This window comes from Octodon degus, unplaced genomic scaffold (assembly GCF_000260255.1).
Source record: "Octodon degus isolate 3935 unplaced genomic scaffold, OctDeg1.0 scaffold00021, whole genome shotgun sequence".
Classification (NCBI taxonomy): Eukaryota; Metazoa; Chordata; class Mammalia; order Rodentia; family Octodontidae; genus Octodon; species Octodon degus.
In genome coordinates, this window is record NW_004524597.1 from 6,652,681 (window position 1) to 6,670,274 (window position 17,594).

The 17,594-nt window shown below is 49.0% G+C and overlaps 1 protein-coding gene across 1 annotated transcript in view; it reads left to right on the top strand.

Moving 5' to 3' along the window:
* The window catches only part of Ppl (periplakin), a 44,530-nt gene that overhangs the window by 2,398 nt on the left and 24,538 nt on the right, over positions 1 to 17,594 (top strand). Inside the window, exon 2 of the mRNA XM_004627793.2 lies at positions 17,374 to 17,473. Within this exon, the coding sequence (XP_004627850.1) occupies positions 17,374 to 17,473 (100 nt within the window). The remainder of the gene's footprint in view (positions 1 to 17,373; positions 17,474 to 17,594) is intronic.

The window sequence follows — 17,594 nt, forward strand, 5'->3', positions numbered from 1 at the left end:
AAAAAAAAAAAAAAAAAAAGTTCTGTTCTTTGTTTAAATACTGGAGTTTAAACCCAGGACCCTTCCACTGAGTGCATCTTCATTTCTTTTATTTTTTGAGATGGGGCCTCCTTAAATTGTCCAGATTTGGCTTGGAGTTGCAATCCTCCCTCAGCCTCCCAGAGTGCTGGGATAATAGGCAAGTTTTCGAGGGGATTCCTCTGGTGGGTGAGATTTGTAGTGAGGTTCAGCATGGCGAGATAGCTAGGAGCTTGGGGCCTAGGAGCACATGCTTCTCACATCTAATTCTGGCTTTGTTGTATCAGCAGAACGATTCTGTGCCTCAGTTTATCTGCAAAACAAGGGAGGTGATAAATGTCTCCCACTCAGATTTTCTGGAAAAGCAGTGCTCCAGCACCCAGCAAGTGCCCGGGCCAGGATTTTTTTGAGTCAGAACTTTACTCCCCAGAAGTTAAGGGTTTAATATCACACAAGTGCTGATACATAACAGAGCCATCAAGGGACCTGCTTCTCCTTAATTTTTGTCAGCCTTTTAGCAACTGAAACTGGGGAGGGCCTGGGCAGGGTGTGAACCCCGTTGCTCTCGTCGCCCTGGTTCCTAATGACAGGTATGGGAGCTGGTGTTCACACCTAAACTAATGACAGGGTCAGGCCTGGTGGTGCAGGTTGCTGAGGACAACCTCCAGCCCAGTCTTAGAGGAGATCTGTTCCCACCCTCCAGCTGGGCGACTTGGTGGGGGAGGCAGTTGCTCAGAGCCTCTGTTCTGTCACCCACAGAATGGTGAAGCACAGGCATAGCACCTGCCTGCTAGCATTGGCTGAAATAACACACGGAAAGGGCTGATAGCATGAGGTTTTGATGCAAAGCAGTTGTGATTATAGTTATTGAACAGATAAGGTACCTACTGTGTACCCAGGTGTGAGCTCCATGACATGATGGGCAAACTTGGGAGGTGACATTCCCAGAGGGTCAGGATAGATGTGGAGGAGATGTAGACAAGCTCCCTGCATTCGGGTCCCTGGCCACCACATCAGGGTGATTAGATAGGTTAAACTTAAACACAACTGTGGTTACATGACTGTCAGTATATAGAGACCAGGCCAATTGTTCCCTAAAGCTGTCAAGGTCAGAGCACAGATCAGGGAGGACTTCCTGGGAGATGAGGTCTAGGTGGAATGGTTAAGATTCAGCTCTGGAGTTGGGCTGAATTTCTGTGCTTTTTGGCATTGTTATTTATTTAGGTGCTAGAGGTGGAAACCAGGGCCTTACACATGCTAGATGAATGATCTGCCATTGAACCACACATTGAGCCCAGCCCCATATGTGTTTGATGTTAGGACAGAAAGTTGGCTTTCTGAACCCATCTATAGAATGGAGCTAATCTCACCCCTCCACCCAGACTTTCCCAGTGAACACCCCGCAGCCTGGATGCACCCCACAATCGCACTCGGTCAGGGTCTTGCAAGAATGACCCAGGCTGATGGAGGAACCCTCAAGGGTGGCAGGAGCTGGCAAAAGGAAGCTGCCTAGGATACCTTAGGCTTCTTGGTGGTAAAGAGCACAGTTTGATGTCAGCCAGATGTGAGTTCAAGTCTCAGACATGCTTCTCCTGAGCTGAGTGTCACCATCTGTGAAGTGAGATTGGTAACTAGTGAAGTTGCTGAGTGGATCAAGCAATGTCATAGGTGTGATGAGCCCAGTCTAGGACCCACCTCCAAGAATGACTCTGTACATCACTGCCAATAGCAGTCCCGTGCTACTGAGATTGACAGCTGCTAAGCCCCAAGCTGGCCAGGCAGAGGACTCAAGTAGGCAATGCATACAGCCCCTGATAAGGAGAGGGGAGCAATTTGGAGGAGGGCCCATCGCAAAGCCACTCCCTCCAATCTTCCAAGAGGCTGGGCCAGAGCAAGGCACCCAGCTAGTGTTCAGCACCCACGGTGTGAGCTGCTACAGCATCTCATTCTGATGGCACACTTGCCAAGACACAGTGGGGGCTGTGTCTTGTTGCCCAAAAGATAGCACTGAAACTGGGCCAAAAGACCACCACTTTGGACTCCAACTGGCCCACCTGTGTTGCCGCCTGAGGGGTGTAAAGAGTGCTATGGCTCCCCCAAAAGAGTTCTCTCCCCCCAGGTGATGACCCCAGACAACACCTCAAATGCCACTGTCAAGAGTCATTGCTGTAGGCTGAACTCAGCTCTGTGCTGAGCCTACTTTGTCTGGTCCCCTTCCTTATGCCTAGAGAAGGGAGTAGAGCCAGTGGAGGACAGTCTGCCACGGGGGTAGAGTCGTGAGCAGCCAACAGGGGCCCTTGTGGTGAATGCTTGCATCTTCACCTTGCTTGCATCTACCTCAGCCCCCTTCCCACTTCTGTTCCAGTGTCCCCACCCTCTCCCTCTGGCAGCCATGGAAATTTGCAGTGACCATGTTCCTGGCTGTATAACTGGCTTCAGGTCTCTCTTTGCTCCTCAGCCCTAGCGCTTCTGCCCTATATCTGAATGCCTCCCTTACCCCATCTCCACCCTGGGAGATTCTGCAGCCACAGGGTCTTTACCAGGCTCTTCCTCCTACCTGGAATTTCTGTCCCCCTTCTCTTGCCGCTCTTCCTGGAGATACCTTCCTCCCCAAAGCTGTCTCTTGGGACAGATCCACCTATTCTCTTGCCACAGTTGACTATCTGTGGTGGCCAGATGAGCTGTTTGTCTGCCCCTGGAGGCAAGAAGGAGCAGCATGTGCTGTATAAATGGATGACAGGTGGGTGGGTGAACCATGGAGGGCTCTAAGGTTCTCACCCCTCCAAATTTGGTACATGTGCTCACAGCCTGGGCCAGGTGAACCAATATGGTGGGCCTGTAGGGATTGGCCTAGAGAAGAGAATGCCAAGGCTTACAGAGCATGCCCTGTTCCATCTGGTATCTGTGTCCAGGATGAAGTCAGGGTGTGGGCTGAGTATACCACCCACAACAGTTGCAGCACTAAGTACTGAGCTCTCAAGGCCGAAGTCTGTGCGACATCTGAGCAGTCGGAGGACCAGCAGGTGAGGGTGGGTAGAGTTAAGGGGGTTGTGACCGAGGGCACATCCATGTGTGTGTACACACCCCAAAATACATCACATTATGCAAACTAAGCCAGTTGAAGGATGCAAAGCAGATGTTTATGAATGCTTTTAAAAACATGCATACAAAGCATGAATTCCACCTGCCATGTCTGGATGCAAAAGTGGATATATATTTAAAAATATAAGCCAGGCTTAAGGAGAAACCAGCATGTCTAAAATTATGAACCTCTGAAAAAGATAAGGCATAAAATTTAATTTTAAAAAAAATCTTATTTTTTTTTTTGAAAGAAAATCTGAAACAAAGCTACATGCCTATAATCCCAGCACTCCAGGAGGCTGAGGCAATAGGATCACAAGTTTGAACCCAGTTTGGATAATGTAATGACTTGGCAAGACCCTGTTTCAAAATTAAAAAGTAAAAAAAGTTGGGGATGCAGTTCAATGCAAAAAGTCTGAGTTTACTTCTTAGTTACTGAAAAATAAAAAGTAAAAAAGAAAATCTGAAGTCAGGATGGCCACGTACGGACATCAGCTAATGATGAGGCAGATTTTTTTCAGTGCTTTTCTGCATGCTTGCCTAGATCACAGGTTTTGTACTTTTTTAACATGCGGGATGGAGTGGAAACAGGAGCAGATAGAACAGCCCATCAGCCCAGGGCCCTGCATCTCCAGGTCCAGGATGCAGCAAAAGGGTTTGGGAGGGGAAGGCAGCCCAGATCTGTGCAGGCAGAACAGAGGCCAAGTTTCCAGAAGCTTCTAGGTGGGAAGGGAAAAAGTCTCAACTAGAATGACTTTTTTTTTTTTTTTTTTTTTTTTTTTTTTTTTTTTTGCGAGTGCTGGAGGTCAAACCCAGGGCCTTGAGGATGATGTGCAAGCTCTGTACCACTGAGCTACATCCCAGCCCTCATTTTAAATACATTCTATCCCAGAGGAGGCTCAGCAAGTCTAGGAGGCTTGCTCCAGGAAATTCAGCTGATCTGACCCAGCAGGCTGAGCTGGGAACAGCCGGCAAATGAAGCCGCCAGGATTCCTGCTCTCCTCACTGCCGCTTGCTGACTGTTGTACCACTCTCTGGGCCTGGAGGGTGTTGGGGCTGCAGATCAGGATTTGTAGAACACTCTGCTACCCCACCGCCTGCTAAGTCTCAGATTCCAGGCTGACACCTTTTGGGGATTTGATCACCCTCTTGGCCGTAGGGACTTTTTGTTTCCAGTTCAAGGAAGGGTTCTGAAGACCTGGATGGGCTCCAGCACTCCTGCCCCATATATGAAACTTGACTTCCAAAGCCTAAAGCAGGCAGAGAGTGTTGGTGCATACCTATAATCCCAGCACTCCAGAGGCTAAGGCAGGGGGATCTCTGTGGCTTTGAGGCCAGCCTGGGCTACCTAGCAAGACCCTGTCTCAAAATAAAACAGGCGGGCAGACCTCCAAGTTATGGAGGGGAAGCCAAGGCCTGTGGGAGGGACAGAGGGCCTGATGAGTAGAGAAGAAAGACTTGGACTTGGGAGCTGCAGCCTGACAGTGCCACCTGTCAGCTATGCAGCTGACTACATTTCTGCCCTCACTGTGGGCTCCTTTCCTCATCATGTGTGAGGATGTATGTCCCTAGCACCTAATAAGGAAATAGGGGTTGAGGCTGGGAAGATAACTTGGTGGTCTAAGCGCCCGCCTGGCAAGCACAAGGACCAGAGTTTGATACCTGGTACCACATGCTGCACCAATCTGGAACCCCAGGCGCACAGTGCCGGCCACTGAAACCAGGTGTGGTGGTGCACGCCTATAATTCCAGCACTGGGGAGGCTGAGACAGGAGGATCATTATGAGTCCAAGCTGCATAGTAAGAACCTGTACCAAATAAATAAAAGATTTAAAATTTTTTTAAAAATAGGGGCTGAAAATCTCCATATTGGAGGTGTACAGGAAATGAGAAGACTGTGACACTGGGTAAAGTATCAGACATTTAGATTTTTAAATGACAAACTGGTAAATATATATATATCAGGATCTGCCTTGGTATTACCTAAGGCAACGTGAACATTTTCACGTCTGTAAGGACAGCTCTAGGTCCTGCCCAGAGGCCAGGAAGTGGGCGGCCTTCTCTGGGTGGAAACAGATGAGGCCTCAAAAACAAAGCTGGAATTGCTACATCAACAGCCTGCTCAGTTTAAGATTTCCTCCTGCAGGATTAATAGCGGGGTGGGGGGGATTTACTGTCTAATTATCATAGAAGCCTCCAGTAGAGAGAGTATCAGTCAATTGACCAATCAGTCTGGTATTTATTAGGAACTGCCCGTGTCCTCCTTTCTCATGAGACTTCCTGTAATACGCAGGGTTCCCTCCATCCAACCTTTCTTAATGCTTGCTGCAGCTCAGTTCCCTGTTTTCAACCCTGACTACACAGAAACTTTAACACAGTGTCAGAGTCTGGTCTTGAACCAGTTAAGTCAGAACTTCCCAAGGCAGGGCCCACACAGCTAGAAGCAACCCTATAGGTACATGCAGTACCTTGACATCTTGTCTTGGGGGCAAAGGGATTGTATATTTCCTTTTCAATTGCATTTTCCTGGTGTAACACAGACCATTCCCTTTTTTTTTTTTTTTTTTTAATGTATTTGGTATAAGGTCTCACTATGCAGCTTAGACTCATAGCGACCCTCCTGTGTGTTTTCAGCCCCTCTAGCGCTGGATTACGGGCGTGCTCCACGATGCCCGGTCTCAGTGGCTCAGCATGCCCAGGGGTGGGGCTGGCTGAGGAGGGCAGTTTTCTGTATTGCCTTCTGAGAGTCTTCATCCTTTAATAGATAAGTTTAAATCATTCACATTTATTATAATGATTAAGTAGATCTATCTATGCCAAATTATCCTATTTATGGTGCTTTCTTTTTACTTTTTTTTTTTTTTTTTTTTTGCTCTTTATTGGATTGAATTATATTTTCACAATTAAAATTAGGTTATAAGGTCTAAATTGGTACAGCATGGCAGAAAAATACCCTGACCAGGTAATCAGGAATCTTTTTAATTATAGTCATTGAGGTGTTTTTCTCAACTCTATTAGCCTGTAAACTTTTGGACAGAAGAACTTGCTTGTCTTTATGTGTGTGTGTTGGGGGAGTTGCTGCTGTTGCTTCTATAACCTATAATTCCAAGACTTTCAGAAGCTTGGGGCTCAGTAAGTAGATTTCAATTGGGCAGATGTTTTATAGCATGTCAAGAGTTCATATCTCCAGGGGTTGGTTATTAGAGAAGGTGCTACTGCCAGGGTCAGTAAGATGTAAGAGTTGAGGGGTGGAATGAGAACATATTCAGCAGTACCTGAATATCTAGAAAATGCCCTCTGAAGCTGCAGTAGTTACTAGGGTAGACATTTAGTAACCCTGACTGCCAGCAAGTGGCCCTCAGTGTCCTCATCTGCAGCAGGTGCTATGGCACCTACCTTGCCCAAATGTTAGGAGGAGCAGGGAAGGAACCTTTGTTGGGCATGAGGGCAGGTGTGGCCCGGGGTCACTCAGTGCCAGCTTCTTGCCCTCTCGAAAGGCCTGTTTAGAGGGATAGGCAGGGAGTCCCTTGTGGCTGTACCTTAGGAGCATGACTCAGACTCAGTTTACCACCACTGGTTGTTACCCAACTGCTGGGATTAATTGTACTGACAAAGATGCCAACAAGACATAAATCCCCTATACTCCCCTGAGTGGTGAATGCCTGCCCTGTCATCTTATCTCCCAGTCTCCTGTCACCGTGGGGGGTACAGATTGGTATTGATGTCCTCTTGTGACAAGAAGGCTGTCTTGGATTGTGGTGCTTGGGTTTAAATCCTGGTGCCACAATTTCCCAGCTGTGTGACTGTGGATGGATCTCTTAATCTCACTTACTCTCAATTATCTCCATCTAGAAAATGGAGAAGTAGAAATTGCTAATGTGCAATAAAATATTTGCTCAATTTAACACCTATTTATTGAGCCCCAAACCTATGCAAAGCAGGGACTCAAAGTCTATAGAAGCCCCCTCACCCCAAAGATGAATGATTTCCTATTGTACAGAAGTTCTTAAACTAATACTTGGGGCTAAGAGAAGGGGCCCACTGACTCTAAGGGTGCCTTCTTCCTGGGGCTATAAAACATCAGTGAATGGTGCACAGAAGGGCAGAGCAAGCAATAGGCACCTAGTATGTGCTCTCAGTATTAGTTGTTTTCATTCAGCAATAGTTTTCTGAGTCCTACTATGTGCCATCTTGGTGGCAGGGACAGGACAGAAGCCTCCTGGAAGCCATGAGTCTTTGCTCCCCGGACCAGGCAGTAGAGAGGAAGGTGGGGCCCTGTAGCTCCCACAGTGAACCCTGCCAGACTTGGTGAATCCTGGGGAGCCACTGAACTCCAGCCAGCCCTGGAAGTGAATGGGACCCTGGAAGATGACAAGGGAGGCTGGCAGGAGGCCAGGCCCCTTCTCAGCCCTATGGGATGGGTGAGGCTGGTTCCTAGGAAGAGGTGTGCACTCCTATGCATTCCAGACATTCCAGTTCAGGTGCCCCCTCCCACCCCCACCCACCAAGACAGAGTTAACTCCAAAAGGAGGAGCCACAGGCGTGACCAAGGGCTGGAATGAGGGCACTGACTCAGGCTTGGGAAGCTGGGCTGCCCTGGCATGGGAGGACGTGCTCAGCTGAGGGGCCCATCTTTACACACAGAGACCAGACTGTGACCTGACAGGGCAAAGAGAGTTGTGGGGGGAGGGACCCCTGGGGTAGGAGTGATGAAAGGGACGCTGGCTCTGCAAGGCTGCTGGGGTGTGACCTGTTGCTGTTGCCACTCAGGAGATTGTTCCCCCAGCCCGGAGAAAGGGATGATTGGGGAACAGGCCAAGGCCCCCAGGTGTGCCCAGCAGCCTGCAAGGGCTGGGGATAGGTGTGTGCCCTGGCACTCCACACCAAGCATTGCGCTCCACTGGGTACAGCCGGGAGCCTCAGGCACAGGGTCAGGTCAAGCCTCTGGCCAGTGTGGATGGGTCTGTTAGGGAATCAAGGATCAGAGGGAATGCTGGGCACCAGGTCCTGAGGGAGGCAGACAGGCGCACTGGGCTTTACTCTAGTGTAGTGATGGTGCCATAGCAGGATGTTTGAAAGCTCTAAAAGGTTTACCATCGTGGTCTAGTGGAACTAACAGGCTGTGGTCACTGGGCCATAGACCAAGCAGGTGGAGCCAGAGACCCCAGCATTGCCTGTAGTGACGCTTCCTGTTTGGTAAGCTCTCACCATGAGAGATGCCAAATGCCTAAGTACCAGGTGTCAAAGATTTAATGTGAACAGAGTGCAAAACAGGCCAGCCACGTTCTCTTGGGTACCTGTCAAATTGATCACATTCTGGATATTGCAAAGTTGGGCATGGTAGCATACTCTTGTCATCCCAGTACTCTTGGAGGTTGAGGAAGGAGGATAGCAAGTTTGAGTCCCACCTGAGAAACTTAACAATTTAATGAGACCAAAAAAAATTTTAAAGGGCTGAGGTGGTAGCTCAGTGCTAAGGACCTGGGTTCAATCCCTATTGATGCCCCCCTCCCCCCAAAAAATTAGCTGGGCAACACACACCTGTAATCCTAGCATTTAGAAGACTGAGGCAAGAGGTCTACCAAGAGTTCAAGGCCAGCCTGGGCTACATAGTAAGTTCAAGGCCAGCTTCACTACATAGGGAGACCTGATCTCAAAAAAAAACCCAAACCCTGTTTCTTCATTTTTTTCACATGGCTACTAGGATTTAAATGATGATGTGGCTCATTCTCTGTGTCTATTGGACAGTGCTGGTCTGGTACCCAAAGCAATATAGTACCACACTTCCTACCTCTGGGACAGTTCCCACCTGCTGATACAGCTTTCTGTCACTCTGCAGTGCAAGCAGACACAGTGAGCCCATTTATGAATGGGCACTTTGGGCAGAGACAGCCTGCAGCAGCTGACAAGGCCTAGGGTGATAGAGACCCCTGCCAGGCAGTACCATGTCTATAATGACTTTGATCACATAAAAGCAGCCAGCCCTACCCAGAGCATTTCATGAGGAATAAGCTGCTTGGATCATCTCAACTCAGGAGGGGCTGACTCTTGTCTCCATCTCACAGATGACAAAACAGGCACAGTGACACTAAAGACCCTTCTGAGCGCACACCTAGCTTGAGCATCAACACAGTCTCTGTTGTGTCCCCTACACAGGTGTCCTCAATCCCCCTGTAGGCAAGTGGCAGAAAAATGGGGCAGAGGTACAACACACCTAGACAGGTTTGTTGACAGCCACAAAGGTGGCTTTATGTGACCCCTGCCCTGCAGCCCCCCCTCCTGGGCTGATGCCAGCAGGAAGACTGGCCACTCCTGTTTTGTAGGCCCTTGTCTCTCCTACGGGCAGGGAGATGGAGTGGTAGGTTTCCCCAGAGCTCAGATCTTACTACAAGGTAACCAGGTCACACCTTTGTCCAGCCTGAAACTTATCTGTCTCAAGATACTCTCGGATTAGAAAGTGGGTGACCGTATTCTAGCCTAGGTGAGAGGTGGCAACCTTGGCCAAGGTAGCACACGCAGGCAGGCATCAGGATGGCTTGTGGGGTACTATGGCTGAAGCAGCGCAAACACCCTATAGCCAGCACCACCCCCTACACACCCACTGCTTAGCTGGAGCAGGTGTGTGTGGGTCCTGCCCAGGCCTGAGGGACTCCATAATGGGAATCCCACATGCTCCCAGGAGCCCCTTTCCTGAGCACGTGTGTAGACTCTGCTACAGGAGTCAGAGGAGATATTTCCAATACTGAGGTCACTTGCTAACTCCCTGGGGCCAGACATGGTGATGTTGAAAGGCAGAGACAGTGGGTCTTTTTTTTTTTTTTTTTTGGGGGGTACCAGGGATCAAACTCAGGACCTTGCACTTGCCAGGCAAGCACTTATTCCACTGAGCTATCTTCCCCGGCACCCACAGCTGGTCTTAACACCATGAATGATGGGAGTGGCCCAGTGTCTCTTTGTAGAGGTTCTATAACAGCAAGTTCTGACCTCTAGTCTCACTGTTGGCTTATTTTGGTTTTGTTAGCAGTACTAGGGCTTGAACCCAGAGCCTTCACACTGAGTTATATCCCCAGCCCTTTATTATTTCAAAATGAGAGTTTTATTTTTTTATTTTTTTTTTAATTTTATTTATTTATTTATATGTGTGTGTGTGTGTGTGTGTGTGTGTGGCCAGCCCAGCCCACCAGGGGGCGGGGCTGGCTGGCATGCAGTGCTGGGGGATTGAACCGCGGTCCCTGCGTTTTGCCAAGCCTGTTCCAAGTAGGTGCCCTAGACCACTGAGCCATCTCACCAGCCGAGAGTTTTAATAAGTCTCCAAATTGCCCAGTTGGGCTCTAACTTGCAATCCTTCTGCCTTAGCCTCCCAGAGTGCTGGAACCGCAGGCATGTACCACCATGCCCAGGCTGCTGCTGATCTTTACTCCCTACAAGGAGCTAGGTACTGGATGAGGGCTTCGGTCTGGGTATGAAACTACCGGACTCTGCTGCAGAAGTGTCACACAAGGTCACTGCTGAAGAGGGACTGGCAGGTGCAGAGAGTGCCCCAAAGACCTGTGCTCCCTTTTTCACCATGCAGTGTCAGTGTGTGGGTAAGCCAAGGTGCCGCCCCTGTTCCTGTCTTCTCTGGTCAGTGTCCTCGCTGGCCATGACCTTGGGCTGCCTGGGCCATGCCTGAACATCACACAACTCCCTCTCTGCAGCCGGCCTTTATCTCTAAGCAGGGCCTTCCCTCCAAAGCAAGACAGGCTTTGGGTATTGAGGCTGTAACTGCTAACTGCACAGCAAGGGAGCCTGGTGCTGGTTATGGCACCAGGCCCTCCCCCGCAGTCACTCTGCTCCACATACATCCTGGGACACAGTGAGGCACCTGTCCCAGCTCCTGTCTGTGGCTACAGTCCCGGGAGGCTCTGGATGGTCTTTGTGTCCTCAGACCCAGGCCTGTGACCCTGAGGAGGTGCCAGGCAGAGTCCATGCCAATCCAGCCATCCATTTCTCCTCTTGTCCTAGAAGAGAGCAAAGGCTGGCCCTGGGGGTAAAGACCCACAGGCTGGCCAGGGCTGAGGGGTCAGTTTCTAGGGCTCACTGGGTCCTGGGTAACTATCCAGACCCTGCTCCCTGTCACCAGGTGAGGTCAGGACAAGGACATATATCTTTCAGGTCTCAGGAAACTACTTGCACTCCGTCTGCCACAGGCAAATATCTGAATAATATGTCCCATCACTGGGAGATTGGCTCCTCTTGAGAAGTTTCTTAGAAACCTCAGAAATCCTTTTTTTTTTTTTTTTTTTTTTCTGGTACAGGGGATCAAACTCAGAACCTTGTGCTTGTGAGGCAGGTGCTTAAGCTACTGAGCCATCTCCACAGCCCAACCTCAGAAATTTCAGCCCCTGCACAGATGCTTTAATCCACTGGGCTATTTGGCCAGATCTTATATTTTATTTTTAAAAATGTTAGCCATACTGCGCATTGAACCCATAGCCTTCACACTGAGATACATCTGCAGCCTTTTTTTTTTTTTTTTTGAGAAGGGGTCACACTAAGTCACTAAATTGCCAAGGCTAACCCTGAATTTGTGATACTCCTGTCTCAGCCTTCCAGAGCGCTGGTATTATAGGTGTGCCTCACTGTGCTTGCCTGGACGCCACGACCACCCCTTTTAAGCTGAGCTATGAAATTTTGCTCATTTGCTCCCTAATGCCCCTTTCATGTTCCTGGCCCACATGCGCACTTGGTTCTCCAGCCTCTTGAGCCTCCCACTGTCTGTGGCCTAGCAGCCCTTGCCTTGTCCTTCCTGACCTTGCCCCGTTTGAGGCAGCCTAATTAGATGTCTAGCGCATGGCCTCAGTTTGGTGTGCCTCCTGGTTTCCGGTGATGAGATGGAGGCCACACACTGTTGAGATAGTCCATCAAGCTGACCCTGTGTCCTCTTTGGTGAGGACGCAGCAGAAACCTCTCACTGTGTAGTCATGTTGTCCCTACAGTGTTAACCATGAGCTCTTATGCAGTGTGCAGTTCTTGGGTTATTTGTTTGTAGAAGAAACCTGTTTTACAGGACCAAACACAACAAGCAAGCAGGGGACCCAGGAGAAAGAAAGGGACAGAATCCATGCAGGCAGGGAGCAGCAAAGGGACTCAGTTGTGCCGTTAACAGCTTCTGTTAACATGACCACGTACGTGGCCACTTGACTACTGAGCTCACAGAGCTGGGCAGTTCACGTCATTTCCTGGACCACATGTTCATGGGGAATCCCCGTCAGACCCCGTGGCTAGCCAGCCAGCCGTACCCCACTGTGAAGCATAGTGATCTCAGATTGTTTCTGGGCACTCAGAAGCTTCTCTGAACCCACAGTTCAGTTCCTGAACCCCAAGTTGTCTTTTAAACTCCATCTAGGTGTCTTTAGCAGTGACTCAACCCGGCTGTCCTGTCTTTAACCAGATAGCAAGCAGTATTTGTGTTTCTCATTTCATGGAGGGAGAAACTGAGGCTGAGAAATAGAGCACATCTGTTCCCCAGTCACCTCTGTCCATTAAGATCAGAGGCCTGTCTGGTTCTGGACACCAAAGCCTGTCCCATGTGACTTGGGGTAGGTGCCTTCACTTCCCGGGCCTCATTTTGCCCATGGGTAATGAACAGTAGAGGCAGGGTGGCTTCTGAGCCATCTTCAAGTGCTGATGGCCATACTGTGTGCAAGGAAGCGGGGTCTGGCACGGCCCATCAGCGTAGCCAAACCTGCCCTTTCCAAGAGTAGGTGGCTTGGGGTGGCTCAGTTTCCCTGGCTCAGGGAGTGGTTGCTGTCTACATGGGTGGGTGGGACCCGGATGTGGGCGATCTCAGCCTCCCTCAAGGGCCTTCTGGGTGCTGCTTGTGGCCACCCTGTGTGCCTCACTTAGCCACATGACAAGCTGGACCAGCCCAGCCAGTTCCCAGTGTGCCTGTGATCTGCCTCTTGCCCACCCACATTCCTGAGCTCTGGTGATGGGGCTCTCCAGCTCCCACCAGGTCACATGGTGCTGTGGGGATTGCAGGACCCTTGGGGACCCATCACTTGAGACACCAAACTCAGAGGACAAAAGTGCTAAGGCTGTTAGATTTGAACCCCAGCTCTTCCCTGCTTTCCAACAGTGGGACTGTGGCTAAGTGATTGAATTGTCTTGTAGCTCAGTTTCCTTATCTGTAAAATAGGAGAATAATGCTACTTGCCTTAAAGACTCATGAGCCAATTGTACATGTGACTTGCTCAGCCCTGGGCTGGAGGGCAGTGAGCTGCCTGGCAGCATTAGCTAGCATCTTCCTGGCAGTTATGTGTCAGTTGGAGTGACTCTACTCCTGGAGTACAGGATAAAAGGCAGGATAATCCTACCTGTGCAGGAGACTAAGGTGGGAGGATTACAATCTGGTAGCCAGTCTGATCAACTTAGTTATACCGTGTCTCAAAACAAATTGGACTGGGATTATAACTCAGAAGTACAGTGCTTGCCTAGCATGTACAAGGGCCCGGGTTCCATCCATCCTCAGCACCACCACCACCTGCAACACACACACACACACACACACACACACACACACACGCATGCACAGTAGGTAGGACCCAATGGAGGGGCACAGGATGAAAAAAAATCCCTAGCAACGATGGCAAGGGTGTACTTGCCACCCTTTTTAGTAATAGCTTTATTATGAATCACTTTCTCACCATCTGATTCTCCCACTTAATGTGTGCAATTCAGTCATTTTGGGCATATTCATAGAAGTGTGCTGTAACCACTGTACGAAATTCTAGAACATGTTCCTCGCCCTGCCCCTACCACGAACCTGTGTCTATCAGTCAGTCACCGGTCTCCTTCCCTCAGCTGTCAGGCAACCAGCTACAGGCTACTTTCTGGATTTGCTGTTACAGGCATGTCACACAAAGGGAGTCATATAGTATCTGGTCTTCGTGTATATTGTCAGGTTTCATCCATGTTGCAGCAGAGTCAGAGCTCCATTCTTTTTTTTTTTTTTTTTTTTTTTTTTTTTTGGCTGAATAATATAGATGAGTATACTGTGATCCTAGCATTTTAGGAGACTGAGGCAAGAGCATTGCAGTTCAAGTGCAGCCTGGGCAACTTAGCAACTTAGTGAGACCCTGTCTCAAAACAAAAAGGGCAGCTGGAGCTGTACCTCAATGCCAAGGTCCTGGATTCAATCTCCAGTACTAAAAAAAAAAAAAAAATTAAAATCAAAAAAGAATGAACCACTCATTCATCACCCACTGATGAGCTTTGGAGTTGTTTCTACCTTTTGGCCGTTGTGAATAGTGCTGCTTTGAATGCTCGTGTGCATATTTCTGTGTAAATGAGTATCACAGGGTTTGGGCCACATTCCTAGGAGAATTGCTGGGTTGCTTGGTAACACAACTTTCTGAGGAGCTGCTGTATGGTTTGCACAACTGTATACTGTTATTCCCACTACCGATGAGTGGTGGGAGAAGCCGGTTTTGCACTGAGCTACATCCTCATCCCTTTTTCATTGTACTTATTTTGAGATTGTGTCTCACTAAGTTGCCCAGGCTGGACTTGAACCTGAAATCTTCCTGTCTTGACCTCTCAAAATGCTGGGATTAGTGACATGTGCCACCATGTCTGACTTCTGTCTGTTTTATTTATAGCCATTATGCTGGATATGAAAAGTGGTATTCTGTTATGGTTTTGTTTTTTTAAGATTTTTTTTTTAATTTTATTTGTGTGTGTGTGTGTGTGTGTGTATGGCCAGCTCAGCCCACCAGGGGGCGGGGCGGGCTGGCATGTGGTTGCTGGGGGATTGAACCGCGGTCCCTGTGCTTTGCTAAGCTTGTTCTAAGTAGGTGCTTTAGACCACTGAGCCATCTCACCAGCCCCTCTGCTATGGTTTTGGAGGCTAGGAAGATAGCTCAGTGGCTTAAGTGCCTGCCTGGCAAGCACAAGGTCCTGCATTTTATCCCAGGTACAAAAAACCCTACATCTATAAAGTAGGGATAATAAAATGGTTACTTACTGTGCTAACAGCATTGCAATGATTAAACTAGAAACAGGAGTCTGGGGCCAGCAAGATAGCTCAGCAGACTAAAGTGCCTGCTTAGGCAAGCTTAGGCAAGCTCAGGGACTGAGGTTCGATCCCCAGTACTACATGCCATGCCAGCCCCACCCCCAAGGCAGGCTGAGCCAGCCAGAATCTGAGCATAGTGGCATATGCCTATAATCCCAGTGCTGGAGAGGCTGAAAACAGGAGGGTCGCTATGAGTCCAAGCTGCATAGTAAGATGTGTAACAACCAAATACATTTTTAAGAAAAGGAAAGAAACATAGAAGTCTGGCAAGGAGTAGGGATTAGCTAATGTTACTGTGGGGTTGGCTATTGTTGCCATATGTTGGTTCAAGTGTTTTTTCCAGCTTTCTTGTAGGTAGTGCCCAAGGGGATACTCAAAGCTCCCAGTTCACTCTGGGTGAGTGATTTAGTACCTCTGAGCCTTAGATTCCTCATCAGCATGAGAACACACAGCCTCTCCAGGGGCTTCTGGGGAAGAAGGACAGTGCTTGGAAATGGATCTGAGTGTTCAAAGACCACATGCCTTTGCAGTCATGCCCCATCAACAGACAGCTCCGAAAGGTCATAAGACAGTCCAAGCAACAAAGAGGCCACAGGCCCTGGAGCAGGGCTGTCTGACTACAGCTTGGCCAGCCCACTCGCCAAGAGGCCCTGGGCCCTGGACTGGTGGTTGCCTCCATCTCTGTGTCATTTTCTGAGTTCCGGACTCTGCCAGAATAACAGGCCACCATGGTGGGGCCCATGAGGAGACTTTCCTTGCCCACCCTGTCCCAGGATGGAGATTCCCACCCAGCCCACTCTAAGACCCTGGTGGTGGCCCTCAGAATCAGGGGGAAGGCTCCGTGACAGGTAGGGCAGAGGAGCTTAGAAGGACTCATGTTCTTCCTGTGGCCCACCCAGCTAAGGAGCTGGGATTAGGGTTGGGGGATATGAGGGTCATTCCTGTTTAACCAGACCCTCCACTCAACCACACACCAGCTTTCTCTGTTGCAGGACTTCTCTAGCCTTCATTGGCTCATGAGCTTGTTCAGGGGTGGGGTTTTCCTAACTGCCTTGGTTTTATGCAGTTTGAGATGCAAAGGCTTTGTCCAGGAGCAACTTGGAGGATGGAGTTCCTGGGGCCCCACTTTGGGAAAGGCTGTCTTCTCCACTGTTTCTGCAGAAGATATGGCTTGGGCCTTGTTCCACACAAGCCTCTAGTACCTGCTAGTTGTGTAGGCCTGTAACACCAGCACTCTGGGAAACTGAGACAGGATGATCACAAATTAAGCCCAGTGAACCTTGAGATCATTCTCTTAAGTGAAATAAATCAGACACACATGTGTAAGGACCGAGTTGTTTCTCTGGTGTGAGAAACAAAGTGTAAATAAGGACCAAAGTGTACAATAGGTATTGCGAAATAGGAAGAAAATGCTCAGATGCAGAGGGGAACAAGGGAGGGGGAAGGGGGACAGGAAGAAGGGAAAATTAAAAAAAAGAGAGAGAAAAGAAAAAAATGGAAACAAAATTTTTATAGATGGAAAAGGGAGGAGGGCTTGAAGGGGGTCTAGGGGAATAGGAAAAGGATCAAGTTATAGCATGCATAGGTGCAAATTCTCTATGAGGAAAATGATTAATATATAATTATATATATATCCAATAAAATCTGATTTTAAAAAATAATAAAATGATAAGTGATTGATACATTTTAAAAAATACAAATTCAAGTCCAGTGATTTAGTAAAAGAAGTAAAAAACTCATCTCAAAAATAGTGTGTAAAGATGGGAGTCTGGACCAAGCATGGTGGTGCACACCTATAATCCCAGCACTCAGAAGGCTGAACCAGAGGATTGCTACAAGTATGAGGCCAGCCTGGGCTACATAGCAAGACCCTGTCTCAAAATAAACAAAAACAAAACGGCGAGGAGGGCCTAGGACGTAGCTCAGTATTAAGTCTTGGGTTCAACCTACAGTACTGTTTTGCTTTTTTTTTTTTTTTTTAATGTGCTTTGCCAATATGACAGAGTGTCAGGCCGAATGATCAAAGTGGGAGCTAACACCCCACCCCAGGGCCAGCTTTTCTGTGAGGCTTCAGTGACATTGCCCTGTAGGGAGAGCTAACCTCCTGAGAGGTTCAGTGGGCTCTTTCTGCCCAGCCTGGGCGGGTAGGGAGCTGGGGGGAGTGCAGCCCTGAGTCCACGTCCCATATCCAGCATCCCCTCGCCTTCTGCTCACAGTATTTCCAACAAGGAGCTCTCGGAGCTGATTGAGCAGCTGCAGAAGAATGCAGACCAGGTGGAGAGGAACATCGTGGACACCGAGGCCAAGATGCAAAGTGTGAGTGATCCCAGACACCAGGGGCGTCTCTGAATTAAGGTCCCTGCCCAGGAGTGATTCTGCACCCTGGGGGATGTGTGGCCATGTCAGGAGACATCTGTGATTGTCACAGATGTGTGAA